This window comes from Mastacembelus armatus, chromosome 21 (genome assembly GCF_900324485.2).
Source record: "Mastacembelus armatus chromosome 21, fMasArm1.2, whole genome shotgun sequence".
NCBI lineage: Eukaryota > Metazoa > Chordata > Actinopteri > Synbranchiformes > Mastacembelidae > Mastacembelus > Mastacembelus armatus.
The window spans coordinates 8136182-8159985 of record NC_046653.1 but is presented as its reverse complement, the minus strand read 5'-3'; the positions used below and the strand labels follow the sequence as shown (position 1 = coordinate 8159985).

Here is a 23804-nt window from a genome sequence, read left to right as displayed (position 1 = left end):
TACAGTATATAGAAAATGAATACAGATTAGTAATTATGTGGTCATATTAAGTCAATCTTTGTTGCAAACTGACAAAAAATGTTCTATTTTTTCCTCCCAATTACTTGTTGGGATTAGGAGGCCTTCAGCATTTGGCCCTGTGGCCTATTTTTTTTTTTTTTTTGATTTGAGACTTTTGCCTCTACACCCAATACAATTTAAGCAAATCTAATTTAATTTAAGGTGCTCAGCACATTGAGGAAATTTCATTTGAAACTGTGAAACCAAGGCCTGGTTAGTCAAAATAATCCCCAACCATCACACGAAGAGTTTTCATTAGGCCAATGACTTTGAGAGGAAAAAACGAATATAATGACGAGCTAAAACAACTGAAGGTTAAACTTGCTGCTGTAGGTTTAGATACATTTTCCTCTTTCCTCTTTTTCATCTATTGCAAGTTAAACTATCAGTACCCGACTGACATGACAGAGGATGTGTGTGTGTGTCTCTCTCTGACCTGTTCTTTTCTAAATGTCTTTTTCTATCTGCTACCTCTATCTGTGCAACTAACCCATAAAACAGCACTGTTTTCTGTAACAGTAGTTGTTTTACCAATTTTTTTGTGTATAGGTTTGCGTCCTAGTGATGTGGTGCTTATCTGTTGCGTGTCTGTCTGGTTTTCATCACACTGGTCATTTGTTGCAATGTTAATCTTTTCATCATGTTAATTGACCACCTTGTGCAGCACAACGCACCCAGTTTACAGCTCAATTTGTGCAGTTAAGGTCTGCATGAAGGTCGTCTGTAGTAACCACCCACCGTGAACTTTTCAGTAGTTACTGTCTAGTAATTGTTGTCATTTTGATTCCAACAGCTTGGCGGTTATTTGTATGTTCCAGTTCATTGTTTGTGACTAACCAAATGTCTGTTATTTTAGAGTGCTGTTTGTGTATTCGGCCATCTTCTTAGCAGTGTGCTCCCCTGTTTTCCCTATTTGACATCAAAATCATAGGTGGCAATAAGTGATTGGCAGTTTATTTATTTATTTTTGCTGTAACAGGTCCGCAGAGAGTACAGAAAATTTTTCAGGGCAAATGCAGGCAAGAAGATCTATAACTTCACCATCCAGAGAATTGTAAGTATGGCTTGAAATTCTTGCTTGAGTGTTTGCTGAAATAAATGCATGAATTTGAATTTATATTTATTAATTTGAATGTATATGCTCAAGTTAATTTTCTATATTATTTGCTGTCTTTTATTTAAATTTTTGACTTGTCTTTTATTTCTGGAAAACACTTTGAATTACTCTGTGTATAAATTGTGCTATACAAATAAACTTGCTTTGCCTTGCTTTGCCTTACCTCTTTCTTGTGAGCATTGGTATAAAAAGGTGTTTTTTGTTGTGCAGATGCAAAAATACTTCCTCGGTCTGAAGAGCAGCCTGCCGTCCATGTCACCCATAGACAAGACCTGGCCCACTAGGCCTTACCTCTTCCTGGATGGCGTTCACACAGAGCTCCGGAGAATCTTCCATCTTTGGAGGGTCCGTCTCAAAAAACCAGAGCCATTTCTGTTGGTCCCATTCAGGCAGTGAACTCTGTTATTTCATGATTTGTCAAAGCATTTTGATCATAGGCCTGTGTCAACCATTAAACTCACAATGTGAAATAACTCCAAACACAGGCCAGAGTCAAATCTTAAAACACTAAAGGGAGCTGTTCTGTAGACAACTGCTAAAACATATATAACGAATAAGATTGGAATTATAAAAATCCATGGCATGCAATAGAAACCTGAAAATGCGAAATGACTGGATATGCAGTGCAGTACAATGTGAATATTTATCCACACGACTTTCTGGTTTTAACTTCTTCTTATGTGTGTGTGTTCAGTGCAAGAAATACAGGAGCCAATTCACAGAGGAGAAGAAGGCAGTGTATGAGGAGAAGCTGGAGGCAAGTGAGATCTTTAAGGATAAGAAGGCTCTCTACCCAAGCAGGTACCTGAAATTCACCTGAGCAGACTGCTGCTTATTTCATGGTATAGGCATATAAAAGCAATATCTATTGACAGTGTCATTTTTTGATGGATAAGTAGAGTAGAAAATCTCTAATTCCACAGTAAACATCAATAACAGGCCATTTCATGCACAGTGAACTGTGAATGTCTCATGTCTCAGTGTGAGCCAGCCCTTCAAAGGAGACTACCTGGAGATCAGCAAGAACCCCAAGTATCAGAAGCTCAACAGTACTGTGGATGAGAAGGTTCTGCTGGCTGATGTGGTTAACAAGATTAACAGGGCCAATGGCAAGGTAAGCAAAGATGACTCGCACAATATTCACCATCCATTTAGCTTGTGTAACAGCTGAAAAGTCCAAAATACAAGTGATGTGGTTGTGATTACATTGTCACTCGCTAGTGTAATTTTTCCAGATTAGTGGAGCCTGAAATTAAGTTGTTTTTGTATGTACTTCACCCACTGGCATTATTTTTGTTCCAGTAGATAGAAGACTTATTTTGACCAGTCAGCTACATTACAGTTTCCAGATTGTTTCAAAATCAAAAAAGATGTTTTGCTTTGTCCCTGAAGTGATCCTGGGTTGACTAGTTTCCACTGTGTTGCAGGGTACAGCCCGAATCTTCCTGCTGACTAAGAAGAGTGTCGTCCTGGCTGACCAGAAGACAGGCCAGGTGAAGGCCAGCGTCCCTCTGCCCGACCTCAGTAGTGTGTCAGTGAGCACACAGAGTGATGGCTTCTTTGCTCTTAAACTGAAAGAGGTGAGGGGGAAGTGTTGCGAGAAGAGAAATGTTGTGATGTATACTTTCAGTGAACTTGTGTAAGTGTGCAGTCATGTGCATTTAAACATATATGGATGCTGAACCGAGAAGTTACACTAGACAGCGTTTTTATACACAGTGGAAATAGGCCTGCAGTAATATCCCTAAATGCAGCTAAGGTGAATAGATCTATTCTGTTTACCTAAATGAAATTGTGCCTTTGGTTTAAATGCACATGGGAAATCTCCATCTCCATATCCAAAGGAAGTGCTAATTCAAAACTATTTTTCAGTGGTTTTAGTTTTTATTGAAAACAAGTAAACTCTTGTGAAATGAGTTAGGTTTTTTCCTTTTAACCAAACCCCATGCACACAGCTGACACAACACATAGAGGCAAACAGCTTAAACAAATTACAAAGAAAGAAGCTTATAGATGACTTCTGAGTAGTGGTAGAAAGTAATAACAAAATAAACTACAAATGCCTGAGGGAAAGCAACAAATTTGTTGTATGGAAATAATGGTAAACAGGCTCTACCCTAAACTAGTGTATCGTCATTTTTTTGTATGATTTTACTACAGCATACTGTTTGAGTGTTTTTCAGTCATCACTTTTACAGTAAATGTTATGTGTAGTTTACTGATATTAAAGAGTATGATTACATGGGATGGTACTTCTTATGCTTTAGGGCTCAGCTTCAGCTGTCAAAGGAGACTTCTTACTCAGCAGTGAGCACCTGATCGAGATCATCACCAAACTCCACCGCATAGGGGCCACAGACCAGGAGCAGCTCAACATTGACATCTCAGATGAGTAAGAGAGCACGCAGAGTTAAATCCACTCCGTTATGGTCAAAGTATGTGATACATCTTCCACCTAGAAGGGGTTTAATGATGTGGAACATATTTCTGTGTCACAGGTTTCTGGTGCAGTTCAAGCAAGACAAAGTATGCGTGAAATTCATCCAGGGAGCCCCCAAGAACGGTAATAGTGTGTCCTGCAAGCGCAAGAACAATCGCCTGCTGGAGGTGTCAGTGCCCACAACAGCATAGTGCAGCCCCCCTCTCTGCTTCCAGTGCTGCAATCACAGAACCGCCACCCACTCCAAAACTCTGAGAGTCACCACGCCAGTGCCCAGCCTGTGCCCAAAAATGACAGTGCAGTTATTTGGCTTGTTGCATTTTTGTTTTTCTGTCTCCTCTTATCTGATTTACTACAGCACCACTATAGGTGTAACCATCTGTGGGTTTTTTTTGGCTAAGAAACCTGTATCTGTGTTGCATGCCACAGAAATTTGGTAAAATGTCTCACTGGCATTTTATAAAACTGGGGTAAAGAATGGAAGATGGATGGAAAAAAATGTTGGTGGTGGACAAGAGACTTCTGTATGCCAGTAGTGAAGCTGATAATGATTGTTCTGCCTGTGTGGTATATTAGAGAAAATCTCATTATAAGAACTTTGTGACCAGCTCCAAACTCAACTGGCCTAGACTCATCATGTTTTTTTTGCAGCTCTGGCTTTAAGCACATGGCTCAAAATTAGAAGATGAACTGGGAACCTTTGGGTTTGATTTAGTTTTTCTGAAGAGTGTAAATACTGCACTTGTTTTCACCTCGGTGTAACCAAAAGAGGATGACCTAAATTTAAGTGAATGTTGTATTATTTCCTCTGAACAAAACACCATGGGCAGTTAAGTCAAATGTAATTTGCTAGATATTTGTACAATCTCAGCTGTAATTGCTATGTGCCATTGAACAGGTCCCATGACTTGTCACGTGTCAGTGTACAAATACAAACCACATAGGTGATTGACCCCATTCTCTTACTGTTATTGACAAAATGAATGCCAAAAACTTTTGCATAGAGGGGGCATACCAACCTGTGGTGGCTTTTTTTTGTTTGTTTTTATTTTGACAGCACTGCACATGTGATCAATTTGCATTTCTACTCTTCCTGAACCGAAGATTCCTTAACACATAGTATTTCTTGCATGAATCAAAGGAAAGCTTCTCCCTTTACATGGGACTTGATTAAAGGTAGTGGCAGTACAGATGTTCCAGTGGCAGGGAAAGTACCCAACGACAGGAAGCGAAGGAATCCACACCATAAATAACGGCTACACTAGATTCAGTGCTTTCTCTGGTGTAAAGTGATACCCTTGATAACTTTTTTGTGTGCAATAAATAAAAGGCTTTGTCTTGATTATTCTCTCTTCCAGCAAAACAGTGGTGAGAACCCATAGCAGTCGCCTTCACTGTATCGTAAGCTGTACATAGGCTCTATAGGCTATGGATCTGGCATAGACGAAGGGTTTATCTGGCATCCTAAATTTAATTGCTGTGTTAGTGAAATAGCTGTTACCACCACAGCTTGATTTATTGTTGTGCTTGAACCCACTCTGACCTAATGTGTATTTTCCAAGGGGTAAGACTAAATATTAAGCGCACATGACCATAGATTCAGTTTTAGCTTTTGCAACTTTTTAGTACATTCGCATATAATTTGGTATGCATATATTTACACATAAGCCAAATTTGAGTATCAAAGAAGAAAGTGCTATATTTTCAGGTGTGTAGAGGGTTTTGCACTATCAACCAGTTGATTCTTTTTTTACTGGTGACTGTGTGAAGGAATAGCACAGCCAAACTTGGTCTAGCCATGTTTTGCAATCCTGGGTGTCATGGTTGGTAAGCTGAATTTTTTTTTTTGTTTTTTTTTTTGTTTTTTTAATGTCACACATGACACGGGCTTGAGAAATCAGTTGCTGTCCCACGTATGGGAATGCTTGAGCTGACCACTGGTTTTGATGTATTTGTTCCTTGGCTTGGCACTGTTTGAGTGCACTTTTTGCTACTTCTACGTTTTTTTCCCCCTGTCCCTCTCTCCTTTCATATTTGAACAATGGCTAGAACTGCAATTGATGTCTGCATTTTTGTGTGCTTAATGTTAATCTGTGCTGAGAGACAGAACATGGAAATGTTTCAGTAGAACTCAATGTAACATTTACAAGTAATCTTTTTATAAATTAAATAAAAATCAGCAATATTCATTGTTGTTCTGGGGGTCTGTATGCTCTGCATTATTTTGTTAAAATATTTGTGTAGTGTTTTTTTTTTTTAATTGGGTGCCCATATTTCTGTAAATCACTCTGACTTACCTATGAATGACATTTCCCAACCTAAAATGATACTCAATTAAAGATGCATGTTCAGTTGGCTTCTTTTGTTCAGAGCCAGAGCCTTTCCCTGTAGCCCACAGCATCCAGGCAGGTTTTGGAATCAAACATGAGTGGATTAGATTATTAAATCTCACATTCCTTTAAGGGGCTCTGTTGCTATTTAACAGCAGTATCAACAGGGGGTTGTCTGGGACTGAGAGTCCTGTGGGTTAGTTGCACTGGGCCTGGACAGCCAGACCTTGTAGTCAAGCAGCTGGCAAGATGTTTTCCATCACATCTGGGGAGAGCTAGGGTTAAATTCCACGGCTTGGGGAGAGCTGCCGGCAACAGGTCTCCTGGGAGCGGCCCTCAGATTGAGCACAGAGTGGTAAAAATAGCACACCATTTTGAGCTGCCCAGTACCCGGTTCCCACCACTCTGCAGGCTGGGAAAGGAAGGAGGAGTCCCAGCCTTCCCGTGGATATTCACCCCACAGTGGGAGCGCAAGGGAATTGTACTTAACACAGTCCTATCTGCTTCAAGGTCTGTAGTATTCACACAGAGATGCAGATCAAACCAGGACAAAAGCAAGGGTGGTTCCCAAAGCTGATTCAAGGTTCATCTTGTTGTGGCAGGTGATCCACAGAAAATTAAAGTAAACAGTAATTTAACTACCAAATTATAACAAACAATAAAAACTATGGCTGCTACTTGGAATGTACAATTGAGTGCTCACGTCCCTGTCACCTCACAGTGTGGGGAAACATTGGATGGCTATTTCTGGAATTAAGTAGTCTTTGCTGCCATCCAATGGATTTCAGATGGCATTACAATTAATGAGGATCTGACGTTAAAAGAGGCTACCCAGCAAAAAAAATCTGTCCTTAGTCATGCTTTTTACTGATTTATAAAGCTTTCATAAGTAAATGATCACATTAGGAAGCAGAGTTATTTACAAAATATGCCTCATTTAAAGTTAGTAAAATTGTATACTTATGACTGTATAAGGCTCTATATACTGTAAACTAGTTACATTGGATTTTTTCCTATTTGCATTTCTGCAAAAGTTGACCATAAGGATCTGTAGAAGGGGCACCTTCTGCAGAGAATCATCTCAGTGAAACTTGTTTTTAAAAAACAGCTTTTTTTCATATGGTAGAGTAGTTTACTGTAAAAGCAGCATTCATACAAACATGGTCTACAAATCGCAGTACGGTGGTATATACAGAGCTGTATTGATTTTGCAATAATGTTACTAGTCAAAACTTTATACAAATGTTTAGCTCTGAAAGAAACACTGTTTATGCTTAAATTCAAAAATCTATGCGTCAGTTGCAATTGCCGTGCAGAAACTCTCATACTGTGGAGTGACCAGGCAGATGGAGAGCCAGTAAACAACTGGAAGACTTGACGAACTCTCCTATGGGTATTTCACATCCTGCTCAAAATCCTATTCGCTGCGGTGGACTCTAGTGCTGCTGGGAATAAAGGCAATGAATAAAAAAATAGATGTATTGCAAGTATGAAATCTGCTTCACAAAATGATACTGCTTACTGCCCAGGCTGTTACACCAGCATATGTTTGGAGGCCCATTAACATTCTGCTTCTACAGCACTGCATAATGTGTGCACGGAGGAAAATGTAGCACAAAAAATAACACATCACCTAAAGCTTGCAAAAGCGCACTGCACTGTCTGATTTTTCAACACCTCCTCATTCTGTTGGCAGTGTTTTGACACTCAAACATTTTACACATGTGCCATACACAGATGTGTGAGGCCTCCAGTTTGTGCTTAATAAAAACATCCTTGTCCAATAGTTGGTGGAGAAAGTGGGCATTGGTCAGTCCCAGCCTCCCTCTCAGAAATACATAATGTAATAATAATATAGTGTGACTGTTTAAGTCAGTGGGCCTGATTTTGGTGTCATTTAAGGTGACTTATTGTAATTACAATTTTTGGAAAGGTGGACAGCTCTTGAAAACATCTTTGTGCTGAGTTGTAGCCCTGTGACTGTAAGTAATAACCCTCCACAGGAACCTAATTGTATTGGTATTGCACTGGTGTGCATCATTATTTAAGTGCACTTTCTGTCTTCCTTCAAATAAAAGCGAGGACTGTATTAATTGTGATATGTATTAAAATAACTCAGATGGAAAACTTGTGCACAAACTTCACACAGGGTGACATATAAGCTACGGTATAAAAATAAAGAAAGAAAAGAAAAAAAGTGAAAAGAGAGAAAGAGAGAAAAGAAAAAAACAAAGAAATGTCAACGCATGACTAAAATCACTGAACACAGTCACAACAGAGTAGAAAGAATATGCAGTGGCTACATGTCCCTGACTGTTAAAAAGTCATCGCCTGGGGATGCTGTCTGCTGGTCTGAAAAGTGGGGTGCACCTTGATCTGACAATAGAACCTACCTGATGGTAGCAGCCAAGATAAACAGTGGCCTGAAAGAACTTTGGCTCTGATAATGGCTTATGCTCTTTCCCTGCACCTTTATATTGTGGATCTCTTTCAAGTGCTATGTATTGTTTTGAGGCCATCTTAACAATTTTATAAAGTTGCCTCAGGTCAGTCACAGGTTACCAAACCTCCACCAGAAACACTTTACACTGGGCACATATTTGTAGTCTGCAATGTGGTTGCTTCTTATTTTTTTCCTTCAAAATAAGAAGTCATGTCTTAGGTTTTGCACACAGTCTGTTCATTCAATAATACAAACAGCAAAAATCATACTTTTTACCTTTAATTCATATTTCAAATGATCTTGAAATCGATGAGATTTCCTTTGTCACATTTTCAGGCTGAGGACTGTGGAGTTTTAGCACTGTCTTGACATAACTGAGAGTGACCCCCAGTGGAATTTAATGTATGTGTGGTTATGCAGAACAGGCACTAGAGGCAGTCAAATCCAACTTGTGGGCCCATAAATAACTATCATTAAAGAAGCTCTTTTTCAAAGTTAGTGTGAAAGGAGGGAACACTCAGTCCTGGAAGCTAATGAATCTGTTAAGATCTTGCATTTGTCCACATCATTTAGCGTTTAATATTTATGTAAAACCTTCTCAAGGAATGAATGGATAAATGATGCATATATTAAATATATTATTTACTTACTCTCAGTGTTTAATGCATTAACATTGTATACATTGCTATTTGCTCTGTAAGGTCACTAAGGAGAGCCAAATGAACCAAATTAACATTACACCCAGTAGGGTACCGTTTTATGCTCCTGGACAATTCCTGTGGGCTTTTTGAAGTCCTGAATTTACTGCCGTCTATAAATCAATAAGAACAAAGTTCAGTGTGAACTAATGAATCACTAAATTCAACAGGCAACACGCCTCCCACCTTTCTCCTTCTCCCTCTCTTCCTTACCTTCTACTATTAATTTAATGTTGCATATTATTAGAGATAAAATCTTCATAAGTAAGCACCTTTGTACATAAAGTAAAATAGCATTTGATCCTTTATTGTTGTAGCAGTAAAAGCATATTGTCTGTTTCATGTCACATCAGAGCATTTCTCTCCCTTTCTCTCCAGAGCATTTCTCTCTACCTGTAATACATCATTTGTTGATCATGTTAAAAAAAATTAACAGAAGTTTTGGTTTTTGCAAAATGACAAACATGCCCTACGTGTGTTGAAGGTTAGTTAGCCATATTGATTGTATTGAGCTGTCACAGCATCAAGGCTGATTTTATTATTGAGTGAAGGAGTTTAGGATGTAGATGTCAACACAGTGGTTACCAGTCTGCTGATTTACTGCCATAAATCTATGCTGTGGTTTAAATGAAAACAGCCCTAAAGAAAGGAAACACTCTTTTACCTTCCATGTAGGAGCAATAAGGTTAATGTCTAGTTTTGAAGGTCATTCTTTTTATGTCCTTTATACCCTGTCATTTTTGAAACAACTTAAGCTTGATATTCAGGTGAACATCCTGCAGATCATTTTACTCAATGGCCAATTAGCAGTGTTATGATTGTATGTGTGTTTTTGTCAGAACAATGATAAAACTGTAACTTATGTGAAGGTACTGACGCTAATGCAAAGACTAGAAATATTCCCAGAGAACAACACAGAAAGTGAGGCAGAAGACAAAGACATGGGGGAGCGGGGGACACTTACAGACAGCGACACACACACACAGAGTATTGCTTTACAGCCACTGGCAGTGTGTCAGGCAGTCTGGAGGCAGGGACAGGGGCTGGAAGAGGTCTGATTAATGAGTGTTACTGGGTGGCTGAGAGTTTGTGTCCCTACTCACCCTCGTGTCAGCAGCACATTCAATGGCTTCATCAGTTTGTAGCAATTATCACATCAATAGGTAAGAATGGAGGGAGGAGGCGAGTCAAGTATTGAGGGGAAAGATAGGCTTCTGCTGCACCATCTGTGGATAGCTGAACATGGATGAAGCAAGTCACTTTATTCATCTACTTTATCTGCATCAAAAATGAAAGTAGAACTACGTAGAATGTCCCAACACATCATGCAGACATAGAATTTTGTATTTTACGGTTACTAAGGGATATTTTAATTGTTTCTGTTCCCTTTTTTGTACCAAAATGTTAAAGTGTTTAAAATGTTAAATTGTTTCAGTTTCAGTGGTCACACCCAGCAACAAAACTCACATAGTACCACAGGCTTTACTCATTTTCCTCTGTTTTGTGCTATAGGGACAATTGCGTTGCTAAATTTGAGCATGTAAAGTACAAAATCATCACTATGTGCTCATTTTTCAGTATCTGAGCGAGTGTGTCCTTTCTCTCTGCATGTACGTGTGAAGACAAGCAGCTGTGAACCTGATATGGATAAACAAATAGCTGCACACACATCATTAGGTGCTCATTTACAGACATTTGCAGAAGGCAGGCAGTGCAGTAACTGAACAGGCATGTGTGTGAGAGCGCTTATATCACATGCTTGTTGTAAGACCTGTGAATTTGGAAAATGTGGAACATAATGTCAATTATTCCCCCTAGCACCAGCTTCAATTTGCCATACTGCTTTTCCCTCCCTCACCATTATTGCGTCTAGTTGTAGCAAGACCGTCCTAGAAAAAACATGTATGTATGGTGTTTGTACCAGCAAGTTATTATGTATGTGTTTAAGTTAGGAGACCTTAAGAATTATGTCAAGAGAAAAGGAGGAAGTTAGGTGATATATGGCACGACAGTGTCTCTGTTGGATCATTCACACCACGGTCTCAAAATGTATTGCAATCAAACTCTCTATGCAGCCAAAAAAGCATTTTCTCCAAACACTGCAATGACAAAACATATGTGGGTAAAACTATTGACAAGATACCTTAAACTGTTCAAACTGTCACTATACAAGCAATATCCCGGATGGGAGCAAAGAAAAAAGCAAAGGCAGGGTAGAACTAGAGGCAGAAGGTGGACCAATACAATAACAAGAGAAGGTGTAAAATAAGGGCACAAGGGCATCAATTAGGGAAATGAAATCTCATCTTCTCCATGGGACAACATACATCACCAGTGACAGCCCCTCCTCCAAACCTGTCAGCCCTGGCTCTGTCAAAATGACCAATTAAAGCAAAGCTAATTCCACTCTTAACCCACCCTTAGCCTCTTTCCCAGTAACATGTTATTCTCCTGTAAACAAGGACACAAGCACTAGCATTTGTCACACAGCATTACAAAGGTTTATTTGTGTATAGATTTCTTTTATGTAATGGCATGGTTCTTAATACTGCTTACTACTCAAAACATATAAAGCAGGGAATGTTCCTATTTTCCTTGTGAATGTATTTCATATTTTGTCTCTAATTATCCCACTACCACCACTGAACTTTATGTCTGGCACTTTATTAGACAGAACGGCCCTGTAACCTGGTCTCATGCACAGAATTTTGCTGTTGTCTTTTAGCTGTTTCTATGGTAATCCATTTTTATTTACATGGTTACAGTGCAATTATTCAAATCTACAGAAACAGCAAGAACCAATGCCACAGTTGACACCATGTGTGTACAATGCAAAATAAATAAATAAATAAATAAAATTCATTGGAAAACATGTCGTTGTCGCTACAGCACCTCTGTATACAAATTGCTTTTAAACTATAGTGGAGGTCATTGAAATCTATGTTTTTCAAAGGGAATAAAGCCATATCCCTATATGCAGCTACTGTATGAAATGACTTTAGAAACCAGCAGCCTACACACATTACCCAAATTGCAACCATTATGCAACCACCAACTCTTTTTATTTAATCTTCCTCACCTGAGGAACATGTTTCATCTAAATTTGTCAGGTGCTGAGGGTTGGAGGAAGGGATAAATGAAAAACATGAGCGTGGTGGTGATATGCCAGTGAATTATGTCTCCTTATGTGAAGTATAATCCAGGTGTCATACCACAGGTACCTAAATTACATCCTATATGAACTGTAAGGCAGAATGTCAGCTGGTTTGTCCAAGTAATGATAAATGTATACATCCCTCCAATTTTAAATATGAATGACCAAATCCTATCTTCAAGAGTTTGGCAAAAGAAGGCTGGTTATACAGTAGGAAATGTTACAGGAACAAGAAGTCATTTTCTCTCAAATGTAATGGATAAGAAGTGATTTTAAAACAATTATTTTAAAGTATTTATTCATTATTTAGTAGAGATCTCAGAGGTGTGAGAGACATGATGGTAGCAATGCATTATTCTAGCATTGTAGTTATTATAGCATTGTTGTATTTGAGCTTAGAAATAGTTTATCTTACAATATAGCTACTTTAGATGACATAGCCCTGGCCTCCAGCACTAATGTGAAAAGCCTTGGAGTTATTTTTGACCAGCACATGTCCTTTAACTCACACATAAAACAAATCTCTAGAACTGACTTCTTTCACCTGTGCAACATTGCCAAAATTAGGAACATCCTGTCTCAAAATGATGCAGAAAAACTAGTCCATGCATTTGTTACCTCAAGGCTAGATTACTGTAACTCATTACTATCTGGATGTCCCAGTATCTCCATAAAAAGCAGCTGCAGCCAGAGTCCTGACAGGAACTAGCAAGAGAGATCATATTTCTCCTATATTAGCTTCTCTTCATTGGCTCCCTGTAAAATCCAGAATAGAATTTAAAATCCTTCTCCTCACATACAAATCCCTTCATGATCAAGCTCCTTCATACCTTAAAGACCTCATAGTAGAATGGGAGGCAGAGCCTTTAGCTATCAAGCACCCCTCCCGTGGAACCAGCTCCCAGTCTGGGTTGAGGAGGTAGACACGCTGTACTTTTAAGGATAGACTTACAACACTCCTTTTTGAGAAAGCTTACAGCTAGGCCCATAGCAACAAGTTATGCTGCTATAGGTCTGAGTTTATTTCTTGTTTATTGTTGATGTTTTTTTCTCTCTCCTATATCCACTCATCCCAAACCATCGAGACAGATAGCCGCCCAAACTGAGCCCAGTTCTGCTGGAGGTTTCTTCTCTTCTGTCTGTTCTGCCACACTGGGAGAAGAAAGTGAGCAGGTCCTCAAGCTCTAATTAGACCTGGAATCAGATGATACTGTATCCATCCCTGGTTCCCTTTAATAAATATTTATCTGATGGGGACCAGCATCTAGTCCCCAGGAGGAATCCCAAGTCCACATAATGTGTAAGGACGTTTTGGTTCCTACAATGTGAGTAATACACAGATGTATGCACACACACACACACACACATCTATGAAGCTGATTAAAGCCTATAGCTATGGATTGGTGGGAGTGCCCTCAGACCACAAGGCTAATTGAACTGTCTCAGTCCTGAGAGGTGTGGAGAGAATGATGAGGACTAGATCAAATAAGCAGGAATAATAGTCATAGAAAGATAATATACAAAGAAATAAGAGAAGGAAAAGCTGATGAAGAAAGGTGTTCACTCAGCCTGTACTTAGTCAGATATCTATACAGTGTTATACAGTTATACAGTTCAAAAACAGAGGTACAGGGGAAAATTCTTCATATAGCAATGCTGACTGGTTAGATGACCTTTGTGGTCAAGGTTGAAAAACCTCATGAACTATTTTCACAGCTTGGAATATGTAACAGTTTTATGTGATTGCAGTTTACAGTTAGTGATCTTGGAAAAGCCTCAATTTCAGAAGTAGACAACCGAAGAAATTCCACTCTGACTTCTCTCCAGACTCCTCCAGGACACATGAAAATGCAAGGCTTAGTCTTTTTTTTTCCATGAGAGAACACTAAGAAAAGGATCATAGCAATTCTCATGGCTCATTCAGCTATAACTTAGCTTAACAGTTATACTGACTAATGTTACAGATTTCAGGAAAATAAAAAGAATCCCCCCCCCAGACAAAATGAAACTGATTTGTCACACAGAAATATGGCCACCATGGCGTCACTTTTTAGCCACACCAATATTAATTCTGGTTTTAGTTCTTGTAGCATCCAACTTCGTTTTAGTTCTAGCTTCCTCGGATACAGCTGTTCTGTTTGTGAGTAAAAGCTGCTGTTGGTGAATAATCAAGATGAATTACACCAACATCCACACTATGGCCATCAATGGCTGAATGTAATGAAACAATCTGTGTCTTCAAGCCTCTTCAAACATTTGGATTGCTACTCATATAAGATTGACTCTTGACCAAATATGGCACATGCCAATGCTTACAGAACTGGTAAATCTATTTCTATGACTGTAGGAGGAATTATTTTCTGTGTCTACTCACAAAAGCACACGCAGGGGATTGAGCATCAGTTCCAGAAGTGAAATAACTCACCAAAAATTACTAGGAGCTAAAAACAAAGAGAAAGCCTGTGTTTTCTGCAAATGAAATGAAATATATAATCAAAGTGGAACATCACTCATTCATTAGTCACCCAAATGTTCTTAAATATGCATCAATTTTTGTAACATTTTTACTAGTTTACAGCTTTTATGTTTTTGTGGTAAAGAAGGAATATTTGAGTAATGCATATTTTGGGAGCCTGACCTTACACAGCAGTCTGGGTGTCCCACAGAGCAACAGATGTTTAACTGCTCTCTGCAGCCACTGCTCTGCCTGCCCATCACTGCCCCTGTCTTTGTGTGTTAACCAGCTCTACGTGTGTCTGTCTCCTCCTCTCATTCACAGAGCTCTGTTTACTACTAATTAGCTCTGTGCCTTCTCTCCTCTCTCTCTCTCCACTTCTACCCTGAAGGGTCATTTCATTGTGCTGCCATCTCACTGTTTACTGTTCAAAGTAATAATCATCCAATCTCAGCCTTCCTCCTCCCACCTTCCCTCCATTCCCTCCTCTGCTCCTCCCTCTTGTCCTACTCATTATGGTCTGATCTCCATTGTGACGGCTATCATTAATCAACTCATTTTGAACAATGTTGGACCTTGCAACCCTGAACACCCATCGCTGCTAAAACAGGAAGTGTTTTATTCCCCTGTGGTCCATTAGGTCCATTAGGCCAACCAGAGCACAACTAGGGCATGACAATGTATAACAGAATAGAAAAGCAGATATCAGACTAGATCCCACAATAGGACACAGACAGCAGGAGAACAACAGGCCTTATTATACTCTATATATGGGGGATTTGGGGAGGATTTTCTTTTTGCTGCTGGGATGCATAGTCATATTTTACTTTAGTAATGCACTAGCTGGTATAATCTGTGTTGTTCACATCTGCCAAGCATTTACATTTGCCAAATGAGCAGAAAAACCCATTTAGAAAACACAGAATATGAACTGAGTAATTAGTACAAGCTGTAATAGCTGTCATGGCTGACAGCATCAACTGAAAGTTAACACCAGAATTACCACTGGATGCTTTGCTTGTGATCTTTAGCCAATAGAGTACAAGGACAGTGGCACCAAGACAGTAAACATGAAAAAAATAGCCGTATGTGTATATTCAGATGGAATCTAAATGATTTTATTGCTTCCAGAATTTGACTGGAATTCTTCAAATGTATGTACTTGTCTAGACATAACAAATAAAATCCATGGGCAGATTTAAAAATCTTATTTTGGCTATTTATATCCATAAAAGTGATCTCTTGTAGTAAATTAGTAAAAATAATTTAGTTTTTTTAAATGCATCCTTCACCCCCATGTTCCTGTGCACCAGGCTGGGATGGTGTCAACCTTTTCACCTCCTAACTATGTTGGGATGACAGACATCGCCCACTGACTTAACCTCTCTTTACATTTGTGTATGAATAGAGGCAACACAAATGGTTCTTTTATGTAGAGAGGACCAGTGGCCTGAGTAGTTGTTCTGTGTCTCCCAGACATGCCCATTTTCACTCTGTGGTCTGTATTGTTGTTCTTGTCTATATATAGGCTAGTATAAGTGTCTGAGCGCCTTTGCACATATCTTACCTATATGTAAGATCCTATCTTTGGCCTTTCTGTGTGGAGTTATACATGTCTGAACGGGTTTTCTCTCACAGTCCAAACACATGCACGTCTAGTTGTGATTTTGATTATAAGATTGACCAAAAATAGTAGTCAATGCAAAATAATACTTGGTTTTTTCCACCTTTGCAAATAAAAAAATATAAATGTTAATGTACCAGTATCTTCTGTTATCACAATTCCACACATGGAGAAACTAAATATAATTGTGATAAGGAATGCATACCCAGCTAAACCTCTGCTAAAAAATAATGTAAGTACCTAGCTAAGCATCACTAATCATATGCTGTAGTGCACTATGTAGTACTACTGTAGTACAGTATATACTGCTAATTATGAATGCAAATTTCTACGTGTTAGGAAGGTTATTGACCACACTGAAAATTTTTACTCTATATCTCAATTTTACTTCTTCCTTACTGCTGTCCAGCCTGGAAGGGCAACTTAAATTTCTTATATTTCCTCCTGACTCAATAAATGTTTATTCCAAGGCCCAGCCTTTCAAGATGAAGGCCTTCAGCTGCTGTTTTACTCAGACATGACAACCTTACTCTTACAGTCATTCCATCCTCACACCTGAGTATATTACAGTACAAACTATCAAGTTATGACTGCTATCAATTTGTGAATAGATAAAAACTATGGGTGTTGGTTATATCAGCACAAAGACTATGTTGTTAAGGGTTGTTAACACAGAAATGTAATGACCCTAAATCACAATTTCTTTATATTACCAAACATAATATCACTCAGTGGTGTGAAATTTCTATCACTGTGTCCTTTATATCTAGAGGACCTTATCTCAAATGGTGTGATATTTGTTCTTGGATATCATTGTCAAGATATACTGTAAAAGCTTGATCAAATTATGTGATGCACTCTTTCTCATATGAGAACATATGAGAAAGTATTCATTTTTTTAAGGCAGGCTTTTGTAACTTTTGTTTGTCCTACATAATACTTGACTGTAACTTGTCTATCAAGGGCGATGTGAAAGAATGACCTCATAAATAACAAATACTGCATGTATTTAGTCATAAATTATGTCATGCAGAACTTGATAGCCATTTATTTGTATTTCAAGCACTTCCTCCTACTGCCAAACTAGCAGAAATGCGATTAAAAATGTATGCTCCATGTGGTGTTACTTCCTTTGTGGATTTGTGGATTTTGTAGCTCAAGTATGACTTTTACAGTTTTAAACAACAAAGTAATGAGAATCTTGCCATGTTATGTGCAATTTTAGTTTAAAAAAAAATCATTATTCTATTTCTCAGTATTTTATAGTTGAATTTAATGAATATATTTTATATATATTTTTTTTTCAAAGTCTAAAAAAATGTTTGCAAAAGTATGACAAAAGAAAAGTGGAATTATGTGTTTAGTCTGACAGTTTTCTGCATCCACATCTTCTAAATATCTTTGCTTTTGATCCTCTGTAGTGTGCATGAGTATGGTCCTCTGTGACTGATGGAAGATGATGTAACTTGTAAATTAGTAACCTTCTGTAAGATGACTTTAAACATAGCATCAGGACATCTTACATATGTACAAATGCAGTAAGAAGCTTTATCAGGATTTATTTCAGTTCATTAGTTCATTAGATTAATCCTTGTCTACAACTGCTGTTCCTGGTACAGTTGTGCCATAAGATGGATTCATTTTATTTCTGTTGAACTAAACTTTGATATCATAGAAATGCAATGCTTGCAAACCTTCATATCATGATATTCAGATAATCATTTACCTTGATGTCACACACACACACACACACACACACACACACACACATGCCTGTACACATATGAACCTAGTGATAATTTAGTTTAAATGTTGGGTAGATCAGCAGGTGTTGGTGTGTTTGTCTTTGAAAAGGAGATCAGTTTGTTTTCCCAGGGCTATGTCTGTCCATTATCAGTCCCGTTTACTGGCAGGAAATCACCACACTGAGGAAGAAGCCTTCTTAGATGCAGTTTTGTGACACACTTCTACACTGAGGTATCTCTCAGGGATGGGTAAGAATCAGAAGATGCCATTTGTTGTTTAGATTCACGCTTTGCTTATATTAATATATAATCTGTACTCTTCTATGTCAATATGTTTTGGAGGAGGGGACTACACTGCATATACCATGGTGAGGAAATAAATGCCACGCAACTACAGGGTCCATTCTTTGTATGTGTGGCTCTGACCTGCAGGGAGAGAAAATGAGTTTGTTTTCTGTCAGTTTACTGCTCATTTAACTGCTCTATGGTGTGGTGATGGACGATAATCATAGCAGCAACCACTGATAAGAACAGCTGAGTTTCTGTCAAGCTTAGCAGTGCCATAAAATTTAATGAAAAGTTAGTTGTAAAATCATGAATTTTGTCATCTTTCTAAGGTGAGATGACAGTAATTAAGGCAATAAAGCTGTAAAGTGTGTTTGTCCATAGGTCTCACATGCTCTTCAGTGTGTAACACATCTGAAGCAAGGATGGAACTGGATTTCAGACTGCCAGACAGACAAGAGAGAAAGAAAAAAAGAACATATTCCATGTGTTCATACATTAAAATAGGAATTAAATTTAGAAATGTTTTTTCCTGTAGTGTAGTTTCACCTGATAGTGATATGACCACAAACTTCTTAAATCTTTGCTGTGTTGAATTATATTACCCTTGAATTTAATATACTTCTGTTACAGTAGTGCATGAATCCCTTTACTTAACCTTTTACAATGAGTATACCCTGCCCCTGTGCTGGGGCGCTCTAGCCAATCACAACAGAGCAGACTTTAAAGCGCAATTGTGTGCGAGTCATTTTTCAATTCACTGTTTGACCTAGTGAGTGTTTTTACGCACATGGCATAAGTGGCGTGGGTCAGAAAGAAGGCATTTCTTCAGGGAAGAGGAATGAGCGGTTTCTGCTGACGTTACAGTCTTAGGCACTGTAGCGTGTACAGAAACAGACACCAATTTAAATTTAATCAGAGGGCTTTTTCCTTAGGTTATCGTTGAAGTTCTGAAAATACGGTGTTAACACGAACTGGAGCAAGTGTTTGACGAATTAACGCCAGCTGTTCACTGGAGATAGCTTTCAACACAATGACTACCACCATGGACAAATCCAAAAACTTTCGCATTGATGCGCTGCTGGCGCACGACGTGGAACAGAGGACGGATGACAACTGTGCGTCCCCCCCGGCCTTATTTTGCAGCAGGAGCCCCGGCGACAGTCCCGTGTCGAACCGCGGTTCTGAGACGCCCTCCCCTCATCCAAACCCAACAAACTCCGTTCCAGACCAACCAGGGGTCCCCTCCAGAACTCCTCTCTTCAACCTATCCCTATCTGGATTCGCTGCTCTGCAGCAAGACGATCTCATAAGAATGCACCCGGGCTCCGTGTACCCTCTGGCGGCCCTCGGAGGTCCGCATTCCGCATCCTTTATTTACCCCGGCTTCACGCAACTGGTCCAGCCGTACCCAGAGCAGCTGAAGGGGCCCATGGCCGGGACTCTCCCGCTGGAGCCCTGGGTCAGAGCCGGGATGATAATACCAGGACTTGGTGACTTTGGAGGTGAGAGGCCCTGTCTCATAATACACTTTAAAATTACCTCTAAGATGATAAAAGAACTGAAATGCACGTTTATCCACTCCTCAATGTGGTTTACGGATGAGATAACCTTATTCAAATAATAGGATATTAATCCTTTAAACGTTTTTAGATTTTACTCTGTAATATTACATTATCAGCTTAAAATATAAATTCTCAAATAATCGCATAGCCAGAAGAGTATTATATTAATACTAAGCCTAAATATTAAAATATTCTCTGTAACGTCTTTTTATTTGTCAAGGCCATTTTTCTACTTTTTTATTTTCAGTGAATTAAAAAAACAAAACTTTCAGGAACTTTTAAGCACAAACCTTTAGGAATATTGGAGCTATACACCACGTTGGAACTGAATTAAAAAACCAGTGCTCTCCCACTCCCCTAAAATTTAGGGCCTAGTAACACCTGTGTGTTGGTTTTAGATTTGAAAGGACCGTGACACTGAGAAGCTGTCACTTAAAGATAGCCTAATTTATTTTAATGGTTATAAATAACAGGCAACACTTGCAGTAATGATAACACTTGAAATAGACTTACCACTTAATAAATTAATAACATTTATACAGTTTTCATTAAGGAAATGGACCTCTGTGAAGGTTTATTACCCCACCAGAGCAATATCCTTTCAGCATGACCTCACCTAGGGCAATAAATGTTAAGGGACAGAGAGACATCAAGATATTGGCTATACAGACAGAAATATAGACAGGCAGGTAGGTTCTGTGGCAGCCAGATACCGAAATAAGAGCCACACTGAAATGTTTAGATGTGTCCTTTGAAGATGTATTGTAAAGTATCTGTCAAATTATTTGGCTTTTTTCCTCCTTTCTTTGCTTTTTAGCACTCATTCATTTATGGACACACTCTCATGTTGGGCACACTCTCACAACTCTCATGTTGTGTTTTTAATGAAATAGATGAAATAAATGATAAAATATACTAAATAACTTCATCAGTCTGCTACTGTTTGTCTCTGCCCCACTCTGCATTTCCTGTCTCAGCCCAGGCCCAGGCAGGTTTGTTGGCGAAGTGTCGGAGGCCCAGGACAGCTTTCACCAGTCAGCAGCTGCTGGAATTAGAAAACCAGTTCAAGCTCAACAAGTACCTGTCCAGGCCTAAACGCTTTGAGGTGGCCACTTCACTTATGCTGACTGAGACTCAGGTGAATGATACTGTGTAGTGTATATTGTATTGAATATTATGCTGTACTTTATGTTAATGTGTGAGTATATCTTCTTTAACCCATCCAGCATAGTTTCTGTCAAAATATGTATAGATCAATGCTGCACGGCATTGCAGCAGCACAGCAGACAACCAATCAAGGCCTCTCAGCAGATGGAGAGACATTTTTTGGAAGCTACTAATGCTAGCAAGTACTAACAGTTAATACTTTATGTATTTAACACATCATATTTTATTTACTTTTAGATTATATTGCTAAATTACAAGCAGAAATATGTTAAGATACTGGCTAAACATTATTGTAATGAAAATGCCAAGATTACAAATGTGACATCAATTATCATTGCACACTTAAATGCACATTTTTGTGAAATATCCTCAGTTTTATCATTTACAACTAGAAAGAAGAAAAATACATTGTTCAATTTTATTTGCTTTTTTACATTTTCCGGGTTTTCAGTTTCACAAGGCTTAACATGTTGTATTTTCAAATAAACATAAAAATAAATATTAAGAAAGAACAATAATATAAATCAACCCATGAGATTTACTTATGATAGGCGAGCATAGTGTATAATATACTGCAGCTGCAGTGTAACATTGCTATATTATGCCACGATGTGTCTGTGTAAAGTGGTAAACTACAGTATGTTTTGAAATGAATATAGACATATTGGTTTAGGCATAATAAATATCTCTGCAACAGTCCCAAAATATGTTTAAGCTTGCTCACCATCATACTTGTTTAGGACATGGTAATGCTATCTTGGTGTTTTAAACTATTTATCCCTTTTGTCTTTCATCAGGTTAAGATCTGGTTCCAGAACAGACGTATGAAGTGGAAGAGAAGTCGCAAAACCAAGGAACAAGCAGCCTCGACCACCCCACTGACTGATGTAGAAAGAAATGGGATAGATATACACAGTGCAAAGAACCGGGGTGACTCACACAGCTCAGGTCTGGAGGATGAAGAGGCGCTAGAAGGGGAGGATGAGGACGAAAAAGAAGAGGCACTGAGGGCATATTCTTTAGGTTCTGTAGGCTTTATGGGGCATCCTGTAGGAGGAATAGGTAAATACACCTCTTACTCAGAGAAGGAGCTGGATGAGGGAGGCCCAAGAATGAGAAGCGGGGTTTCCCCATAGTTGTAAAATTGTGCATACATTTACTGTATGATATTTATGTTTAAAAAGACAATACAAAATGCAGTCAGGTGCGCAAACATGGTGGCATGAAGAGGATCATTCAGTTTTCTCAGCCCAACCTATAGTGCTATATCTGTATCCAGAGCTCTCAAATTAGCAAGAAGGAATGTCAACATTTGTACATTGGATTGGATATGAAAAATGATTGCATCAAAGCAGGATAATGCCATATTTATTTACCTTAACATTTAATGGTTCAATGGCCTTTAGACACAACAAATAATTCTGGTTTATAATGGGCATTTTTGTGCATGATTCACATGTGATTTAAAATAAAATGAAAAATGTCATTTGCAATAAACTAATTAATATAGTACACAAAGTAAACTTGTATGAGGTGTAATAGCACTTTTATGGAAGGTAGTCAACAAAGAAGCAGATAAATGAACTGGGAGATCCATGTTGTAAGGAGAGACACTGTTACATTATTTTCAGTGCCACCTTGACTGTTACAAATGCTGGTCAAATATATGACTAATATTGGAAGCATTTCCTATTTTAAAGACTTGGATTCACCTTAACTGAATTTAAGATTTAGAGCACTATAATTGTGTGATATAAATACCACTCAGGTTATTGTAGTACTTTCTGACTATACAGTCATGAAATTTTGTTGTAGAATATCAAAGTGTTTGTTTTGTATTGCATGTATGTTATATTTAATTAAAGCCACACTCATACAAAGAAATGGCTGCACGTATATGGTATTTAAATTAACTGTTGATATAGCATTTTCTCTGTATTTTCCCAGTGCTATTCTCATACTAATCTCATACATGGTGTCAATATCATTTAAAATGATAGAATTTAATATATTTCACTTCAACTTCAACATTAGTGGCTTTGTGGGATAATTTGGATAATTTGGAAAATAAAGTTGCATACATGACTTTGTTTTGAGTCAGAGAAGCAGACTAAAGGCCCAGTGTGTACAATTTGCAATTAATTCATTTTTTTTAGTCTTTGGTAATAACGTATCCCTTGTAGTGGACAACAGGTCTTGCTTTTTCACAACAATGACAGAATAAGCAATTATGTAATAATGATTTTTCAATTTCTATGCACTTCTGACTAGTTTTTCTCACTTTACAAGCATTACAAACTAATATAAAACATACAGCAGGATTACAAAATGTCATAGCCAGTTCACAAAAATCCATCCATCCATCCATTATCTATACCCGCTTATTCCTTAAATTTCGGCCCAAAATCTATCGTAACTTCAAGCACAACTATACATGGTTAGGTTAGATTAGGTTTAGGCCCAAAAAGACACAATCAAATTTAGGATAAAAACTGCATGGATAGGGATAGAAACAAAAGCTGCTGGGTTAAGAGGCACTTTTTAAAAGGTACTTCACAAATCATCAGTATTTGAGGCCTCTGGAATCAGAACAGGTTGAGAACTGCTTTCTCTACTATTCATAATCTATAGACAAGATTAGATCATTGTGTTTTGATTAATCCCCATTGTGTCATTTGCCAACTCAGCAGTTTTGAATAAAGCTAATAGATTTGAAGTTGA

General features: G+C 38.3%; 2 protein-coding genes across 9 annotated transcripts in view; both read left to right on the top strand.

The window, feature by feature from the left end:
- The window catches only part of myo1b (myosin IB), a 58198-nt gene extending 52392 nt beyond the window's left edge, over positions 1 to 5806 (top strand). For all 8 annotated transcript variants that reach the window (XM_026295328.1, XM_026295329.1, XM_026295331.1 and 5 more), the window contains 7 exons: positions 1040 to 1114; positions 1388 to 1522; positions 1872 to 1978; positions 2159 to 2291; positions 2605 to 2757; positions 3445 to 3569; positions 3676 to 5806. In XM_026295328.1, the coding sequence (XP_026151113.1) occupies positions 1040 to 1114; positions 1388 to 1522; positions 1872 to 1978; positions 2159 to 2291; positions 2605 to 2757; positions 3445 to 3569; positions 3676 to 3808 (861 nt within the window). In that variant the 3' untranslated portion in view covers positions 3809 to 5806. The remainder of the gene's footprint in view (positions 1 to 1039; positions 1115 to 1387; positions 1523 to 1871; positions 1979 to 2158; positions 2292 to 2604; positions 2758 to 3444; positions 3570 to 3675) is intronic.
- Positions 5807 to 19167: 13361 nt separating this feature from the next.
- mnx2a (motor neuron and pancreas homeobox 2a) lies at positions 19168 to 22292 on the top strand. Its single transcript, XM_026295928.1, has 3 exons — positions 19168 to 19856; positions 20900 to 21054; positions 21881 to 22292. The coding sequence occupies exons 1-3, from the start codon at positions 19385 to 19387 to the stop codon at positions 22217 to 22219; spliced, it is 966 nt and encodes a 321-aa protein (XP_026151713.1). The 5' UTR covers positions 19168 to 19384; the 3' UTR covers positions 22220 to 22292.
- Positions 22293 to 23804: the final 1512 nt, after the last annotated feature.